An 8,700-nucleotide genomic window follows, 5' to 3' on the forward strand; every position below is an offset into this window, starting at 1 on the left:
TTATTGTAGAGACGAGGTCTCGCCAAGTTGCTTGGGCTGGTCTCGAACCCATGGGCTCAGGCAATCCACTTGCTTCGGCCTCCCAAAGTGCTGGGATGACAGGCTGAGCCACTGAGCCTGCCGTTTTTTTGAAGATACATGATAAAGCTGGGCGTGGTGGTGTATGCCTTTAGTACAAGCTTCTTGGGAGGCTGAGGTAGGAGGATCACTTGAGGCCATAGCGTGCTATGACTGAGCTGGTGACTAGCCACTACACTCCAGCCTGGGCAACACAGATAGACCACATCTCTCAAAAAGCCAAAAAAAAAAAAAAGCCAATAGTCTAAAATCAAAGCAGAGTTCTCCATAGTAGCTAACTAAGGTCACATTAAGATCTAATATTTTTAGGTGCAGGCTGATTGGCTGAAGGAATGCCGCCACCCTCACCCTTCTTTCCCCAAAACTCCAAGACATTTTATGGGGGGACGTTTATCAAGGCCACACCTAAACTTCCCCTATTGATAAAACTCTGATAAAAAATGTCCTACGTGTACCCCTGTTGTAAATGGTTTCTGAATTCTAGAATTGTTCCTTTACTAAAAAATAATTTTACAGACATTTTCTAAATATGCAGGTTTTAGCACAGTGGTTCCCAGACATTCATTGTCAGTAGATCTGCTTTTGATTTCCTCCACATCAACAGCCATCGATTGTCTCTTTTGTGTACTACTGTATTCCTAGACTCCGTTAGTATAGAAATAGGGGAAGTTTAGGTGTGGCCTTGATAAACGTCCCCCCATAAAATGTCTTGGAGTTTTGGGGAAAGAAGGGTGAGGGTGGCGGCATTCCTTCAGCCAATCAGCCTGCACCTAAAAATATTAGATCTTAATGTGACCTTAGTTAGCTACTATGGAGAACTCTGCTTTGATTTTAGACTATTGGCTTTTTTTTTTTTTTTCTTGAGTTGGAGTCTCACTCTGTCACCCAGACTGGAGTGCAGTGGCCGCTCCCGGCCACCGCAACCTTGATCCGCTGGGCTCCGGCAATCCTTCCGCCTCAGCCTTCCGAGTAGCCGGAATTACAGGCGTGCGCTACCACGCCCGGCTGATTTTTTAATTTATTGTAGAGATGAGGTCTTGCTGTCCAGGCGGGTCTCGAACCCACGGGCTCAGGCAATCCACTCACCTCAGCCTCCCAAAGGCGCGGGATTACAGGCTGAGCCACTGAGCAGCTGACTATTGTCTTTTAATTTATCTGCACAGAGACCCTTGGGGGAGTCTGGGGCTGAACAGGAGTCACTATTTAGCCCTTAAAGGGAAAATGCCTCAAGGGTCTTTGTGATGGCTTTCTATTAGTGAAAGTTATAAGGTAATCTTTATTATATAGATCTGTGCTACCAGGCTTTATTTCTCTCTCATATAAACCAAAGAATTTTTCTCCTTGTGTTAATGGGAACTTAATTTAAAACCCTCTGGGTTAGAAAATTGAGCTTCTCAGCAAACTTGCATTTTATATTTTTAAGATTTTGAACTAAATTAGATCTTGTTAATGTAGTATACCTAGGAAAACTTAAAAGAAAAAGCTTTTTAAAAATATTGTTTATCGCCGGGCTCGGTGGCTCAGCCTGTAATCCCGCGCCTTTGGGAGGCTGAGGTGAGTGGATTGCCTGAGCCCATGGGTTCGAGACCCGCCTGGGCAGGCGAGACCTCATCCCTACAATAAATTAAAAAATTAGCTGGGCGTGGTAGCGCGCGCCTGTAGTTCCAGTTACGTGGAAGGCTGAGGCGGAAGGATCGCCGGAGCCCAGCAGGTTGAGGCTGCGGTGGCCGGGAGCGGCTACTGCACTCCAGTCTGGGTGACAGAGTGAGACTCCAACTCAAAAAATAAAAAATAAAAAAAAATATTGTTTATCAACCGGGCTCAGTGGCTCAGCCTGTAATCCTGTGCTTTGGGAGGCTGAGGTGAGTGGATTGCCTGAGCCCGCGGGTTCGAGACCCGCCTGGGCAACTTGACGAGACTTCATCTCTACAATAAATAAAAAATCAGCCGGGCGTGGTAGCGTGCGCCTGTAGTTCCAGCTACTTGGAAGGCTGAGGCGGAAGGATCGCTGGAGCCCAGCAGGTCGAGGCTGCGGTGGCCGGGAGCAGCCACTGCACTCCAGCCTGGGCGACAGAGTGAGACTCCAACTCAAAAAAAAAAGAAAAAGATTGTTTATCTGTAGAACTAGAAATTATAGCCCAAACTTACTTTTATTTTTATTTTTTGCTTTTCAAAGTTTTACTATTCTAGAGTTTCCTTATCCTGATTTGTTGCAAAAAAACCCTTTTTGTTGGAAATACATTGTCCTGTGTTAGATTTATATATAACTTGTCTGCATTTGCCTTTTTTTTTTTTTTTTTAATTGGAGTTTTACTCGGTCATCCAGGCTGGAGTGCAGTGTCACACTCATGGCCACTACACTGTGTTTATAGGTTGATTTTCATATTAAATGGAATATACTTTGCCTTTGTCTATCATATAATGATGTTATATGTTGATATTTTGTTCAAGTCTCTGAAAATTTTTCAGAAAAAGTGGGTCAAATATATGCCTATACATACAAGTATGTATAACATGTTGTTTAAATTAAATCAGTAGTCATAGCTTCTTATTCAGATCTATATTCTGATGATCAAAATGATAGTTTTTATTAATGGTTTCAACACGAATTATAATTAATTTTAATAGTCTATAGGTAAGGCGAACCCCTTTATACATTTAAACTGGGGCTGAAGGAAGAAAGATAGCTTTTACTGATCTAATAGTAAAGCAAGGTTTTATTTGTACAAAGGAAGCGTTGGAAGAGCATCAACAGGAGAAGAACAAGATGGAGTCTCATATCAGGGAGACGGCGTTGGAGGAGTTTCGATTACAAGCAGAACAGTGGGAAGCAGAAAGAAGAGAGTTACAGTTGATAGTACAGGTATTTTAAAAATAATAATTCAGTTTCTTAGATATGCCTTTTTAGTGCCTATGATATTCAAAGTTACACGTGTGGGATAATTGACTAGCTCACTCAAAAGCAAAATACTTTCTAGTCTTTGGTCTCTGGCAGGCCATGTTTCCCTGGTGGTTATGTGGTTATATCATGTTCCTGTTTTCAGGAGGTACCATCAGTGTTAGAGTTGGGTGATTTCCAGCACATACACTGTACGATTTTTGAGATGGATATGTGTATTGGGTTTTTTATTTTTTCAATTTAAAAATGTGAGACTAGCAGTTGTCTTTAATAAGGATAAGGAAATAGAAAAAATGGGATTTTGGACATTAAAGGATCCTCACAAATCATATAGTACAGTGATTTTTGAACTCTTTTTAAGAAGTGCAAATTTTTTAGCTGGGTGTGGTGGTGCGCACCTGTGGTTCCAGCTACTTGGAAGGCTAAGGTAGAAGGATCTCCTGAGCCCAGCAGGTCTTGACTGTGGTGCCCATGAGTGTGCCACTACATTCCAGCCTGAGCGACAAAGTGAGACTCTGATTCAAAACAAAACAAAAGAGAAAAAAAAAGTACAAATTTAAAATTATCCTTTGTTCCTCCACCCTCCAAACACAGAATCCCCAGGGCTTCTAATAGTTCAGTTTGAAAATTGCTGATTACTTCTACTCCCACTTATAGATGAGCAGATAGAGATTTGGAAGGTACTGATATATTCAGATTATACATTGAGTGATTAACGTGGGAAAAAACTGTAGGTCTCCAGATTCTCACTCCAGTGCATATTTTTCAGGAGATTATGTTTTTGTTTTGAAGGAGAGGTAGGAGAAACTAAAACTGTTTATTGTGTATTTTTTTTTTTTCCAAAGGTGATTTTGATAGTTTTTCTTATGAATCAGAGCTAAACATATTAGATACCAACCATCATTCTCTTAAACTTTGTAACTTGCAGTCAAATATTTGCATTGTATATAGTGCAAACATTTCCCCATATCAGTCACTTTCAATTGGAAAGTGCCTCTCCTTAAAAATAGAATAGGCCCAGTGTGGTAGTTCAAGCCTGTCATCGCAGCACTTTGGGGGGCCAAGAAGAGGGGATTGCCTAAACTCAGGGGTTCAAGAGCAGCCTGGGCAGCTTGGTGAGACCTCATCTCTACAATAAATCAAAAAAATGAGCCAGGCGTGGTAGTGGGCGCCTTAGTTCCAGTTACTTGGAAGGCTGAGTCAGAAAGATTGCCTGAGCCCAACAGGTTGAGGCTGCAGTGGCCATGAGTGTGCCACTGCACTCCAGCCTGGGTAACAGAGTGAGACTCCAACTCAAAAAAAAAAAGAATAAAGCTCACCTTCCAGGTAACTGATCACTATATGTCTCATGGAGGGAACAAAGACAAAATATTTATAAATATGAATCTGCCTCTAAACAAGGCACATTTTCATCACTTGTATAAAACAGTCACATGAAGATCACCTTGTTTTGTCTTCTCCAGTGAAAAGTAAAACATTTCGCTTCACACATGAACAGATGAAATGTTGGCATGCTTATTTAAGTTCTGAGCAATACACAGTTCAAGATTTTCCAAAGATAAGAAAGCCAGTTTTCATTTTGATAAGGTGCTATCCTCGACATTGCTGCAGAATGGCTGCCTACATTTTCCACTTCGTTCTGAGTTCACATTATGCCAGAAGTCTGCATGTTTGTTAGCAGGTGTGGCAGGTAACAGAGAAGCATTTCATGGTATATAGTAGTGTATGGAGTTGACTGCCTTCCCATGGGAGTCTGAGACTCAGCAACTAGCTCAACAGCAAACACCAAACTGACCCCTTTAATAAAAGGTGCCCACGCTCAAAGGCTCTAATACATACAAACATAGCACAATTGAAAAAGTAGAAGTAACGTTAGAGTGAGTTGAGGTTCTTCCAAAAAACTCGGTCCTGTCGAGCATCCTAGGAGTTTGAGCCAAAGAAACAGCCACATTTTGTCCCCCCACCTGACCTCACTGCCTCTGAGCTGCCTTCACAGCCAGCTAACCGGTGTTCCCCCGGGGGAGGGTTCCCCGCAGCCCCGGGTTGGCCAGAGTTACTGCATATATTAAAGGAAATTTATGAACAGTTAATTTCCTTTAAGAAAATAAAATCTTAAAATGTCATGAATTTTCATCACTTCTTCAGTTATTTATTTTGTAATAACATGAGCAATGGGTCTTATGTAATATTTTTTCTACAAAAAAAAATGACAAAGCCGGGTTCGGTGGCTCAGCCTGTAATCCTGCACCTTTGGGAGGCTGAGGTGAGTCGATCCTGCCTGGGCGGTGAGACCTCATCTCTACAATAAATCAAAAAATCAGCTGGGTGTGGTAGCGCGCGCCTGTAATTCTGGCTACTCGGAAGGCTGAAGCGGAAGGATCGCCGGAGCCCAGCAGGTCGAGGCTGCGGTGGCCAGAAGCGGCCACTGCACTCCAGTCTGGGTGACAGAGTGAGACTCCAACTCAAAAAAAAAAAAAAAAAAAAAGACAAATTGAAATAGCCTTGATACAGATGTCAAAGACAGGTATTCTTCACAAGAATGAAAAATATTCACCTAAAATATATTTTGGAGTAACTTTGTGTCAAAAACAACTTTGCAAGACAGAAGCTGGCCAAAAATATGCAGAGAATAAGAGCCACTTTATTTCTTTACGAGTGAAAGCTGACAGTGAACAGTGGAAATACTATTTTTTTTTGTCTTTTAAGTATTCAGAATACCAACAAAACCACAGCTTTTCTAAACTTTTGGTCTTTGCAATGCTTTTCTTCCCAGTCACCCCCTCTGTAGAATCTGGAAAGATGGTACAACCACTCCTTAGGCCTTTTGTATTGTCTGTTTGTAATTTTTGTAATTAGTTGGTTGGTTCACTCATTCATTCATTTCCTAAGTTCTTACTGAGTTACTGCTGTGGATACTGAGGATATGAAATTAACTAAAATATGGCTTCTGTCCTGGAAAATATTTCAACATAGACAAGAAAATGAGAAAATATATGATAAAAGTGTCAACAATATGCTATAGGACCATAAAAGAGAAATTGATTGACTGCTTGGGAGACTGGAGAAGTCTTCACAGAGCAGTTGTTATTGGTAATTGTCTTTACATATGCCTGGAACAAACACGCAAACTTAAGTAAATTAAAATATAACTCTTTATGTCTAAACACTCAGAGACAGTTTTGTTGTCAATTCTTTAAGTCTTAAGTGAAACATGTGGTTGTACCAAACTTTATGTTAAGAAGTACTATAAGGATTTAAAATTCTGTATCAGTCTTTAATTATGATATGTGCAGAAGAATGGGTGAATATACTTCCTAGTGATGACCACCATTATCTGCACTGCTGCTTTTGTAAGAAGTTTTATTATATTTTGTAACTGGAATGTTTAGAACTCTGTTTCTCAATTTTTTCTTTTCACATTAATAAAAATGCTTTTCTTTTTATAAATAAACCTTAAGAAGCGATTATATGATTTTATATGTTAAAGAAAAGGCTTTTTAAAAACAACCTGAAAACAAAACAAAAGAAAAAAAAACCCGAGGATAGTATGAAATTCTCTTGTCTCTTTATTGGCTGTTGTTGGGTTTCGTTTTTCATTCTATAATTAGGTGTTAGTATCATATAGTGTTCTCTTTGTGTAGCTCTCTAAGGGAATTCAGTTTTTAAAATAAGCACAAAAACCTTTTCTCAGTGAAACCTCATCTTTAACAGACAAAGCTGGTATAATATTTCTCTCATCTGGGCTTTAGAATTCAGACCTACTATAAAAAGAAAATCTCAGTTTTATGCCATGGCTCTTTTCTTTCTCAGGAACTGGAGCACTAAATAGAGGTGTCCTCTGGAATATTAATGTGAATTCTTACTGGAGTTACCTCAAAAGTTACCTCCTTTTAAAAGAGAGGTTCTTATTTTTAAAAGCCCATGCCTCCTTTTGATGAAACCTAAAAATTCTATGTCTGTCTTTAGCATTATTTGAAACTTCAAAGGAATCAAAGCCATGGTAATTTTAGAACAAAGTATATTGATCTTGACAAATACATAGAGATTATTTTATTTTTATTTTAATCTCTATTGATTTAAAAGTTAAGTTATTTTATGTATTTACTTAGTCTTTGTTCCTACAATTGCACTGTGAACGTTAAAGCTAGGTGCTTCTTTGCCATAAGCCTTTGTGTTATTGTAGGCATTGTGGAAAAGGCAGTGGTGACGGTTTGCCTTTTAAACCGCCATGCCCCTTTTCTGTAATTTTTCTAGTTCATTTTAAAGTATACTTGGTCCGTAGGATTGAAAGCATTTAGAAGATGAATACGTATGTTTTTCATATTTATTTCATTAAAAAAATCTCTAGCTCAACTAGGGAATCAAGTTACCCTTTCCTCAAGCCATGAGAAATCTAGATTAAAAATGATTGAAAGAGCTGGGCTCGGTGGCTCAGCCTGAAATCCCATGCTTTGGGAGGCCGAGGTGAGTGAATTGCCTGAGCCGCGGGTTTGAGACCCGCCTGGGCAACTTAGTGAGACCTCATTTCTACAATAAATCAAAAAATCAGCCGAGCATGGTAGCGTGTGCCTGTAGTTCCAGCTACGTGGAAGGCGGAGGCGGAAGGATCGCCGGAGCCCAGCAGGTCGAGGCTGCGGTGGCCGGGAGCGGCCACTGCACTCCAGTCTGGGCGACAGAGTGAGACTCCAACAAAAAAAAAAAAAAAAAAAGAAAAAGTTGTCAGGCCAGCCTTAGGCATCAGTAGGCTGTCTTACCTTACAACCTACTGATTAGGGGACAGGGTACAACATATGGAAGACTGACCCAGTACGCGATTGTGATCTAGGGACAATTTGGAGGAAGCTACCGGAAAAGGACGTGTTTGCCTCGCCTGTAATCCCAGCACTCTGGGGGACAGAGGCGAGTGGGTTGCCTGAGCACAGGGGTTCGAGACCCGCCTGGGCAACTTGGCGAGACCTTGTCCCTACAATAAATAAAAGAAAATTAGCCAGGCATGGCAGCATGCGCCTGTAGTTCTGGCGACTCGGAAGGCGGAGGCGGAAGGATCGCCGGAGCCCAGCAGGTCGCGGCTGCGGTGGCCGGGAGCGGCCCCTGCGCTCTGTGCGGCCCTGGCTACGGAATGAGGCGCCAAAGGAAAAAGTTTGTCTCGCCTTTCAGCTTTCATCAAGGAGCAAGCCCAAAGAGGGCGTCTCTGAACATTTAGAAAACATGGGCACCCTGTGCTCCATGCGGCACCAAGGGGATTTGCAAAAAAAAAAAAAAAAATTGGCCTCAAACGGTCGGGGAAATGCAAGGAGCATTTCTCTGTAGTTTCCTGGAAAACTGTCAGTGTTCTGTTAGCAAATGGCATAGAAAGTGACTCCGGCACTTTAGCCCAGTCACGAAAGAGCTTAATGATTAATTCACAAGATGACTGTGTTGAGTTCATTGCAGAATGCCCCAACGAAGGGAAACTTGCTATTTTTCTTTCATTTCGAGTTGGAGCGTCACTCCATCACCCGGGCGAGTGCCGGGCTCGCCGTCCTTCCAAGCAGCCGAGCCGCAGGCGCTTGCCACCACGCCCTGCGAGTTTTTCGACGCCTCATTCGCGGAGACGCGGTCTCGAACCTGCGGGTCAGACAGTCCTCTCACCTCGGCCTTCCAGAGCGCTGGCACCGGAGGCGGACGCAGGGACACTGACAAGCCGACGGCGGCGTCCCGCCCCGGCCAGCCCGCCGAAGCGG

At 42.0% G+C, this 8,700-nt stretch overlaps 1 protein-coding gene across 1 annotated transcript in view; it reads left to right on the forward strand.

Annotated features, from left to right (window-relative positions):
- Window positions 1–8,700, forward strand: part of CCDC171 (coiled-coil domain containing 171) — a 281,370-nt gene that overhangs the window by 12,910 nt on the left and 259,760 nt on the right. The window contains exon 4 of the mRNA XM_021715020.1: window positions 2,810–2,941. Within this exon, the coding sequence (XP_021570695.1) occupies window positions 2,810–2,941 (132 nt within the window). The remainder of the gene's footprint in view (window positions 1–2,809; window positions 2,942–8,700) is intronic.

Source organism: Carlito syrichta, unplaced genomic scaffold (genome assembly GCF_000164805.1).
Source record: "Carlito syrichta isolate Samal-C Ts95f unplaced genomic scaffold, Tarsius_syrichta-2.0.1 Scaffold306565, whole genome shotgun sequence".
Lineage (NCBI taxonomy): Eukaryota > Metazoa > Chordata > Mammalia > Primates > Tarsiidae > Carlito > Carlito syrichta.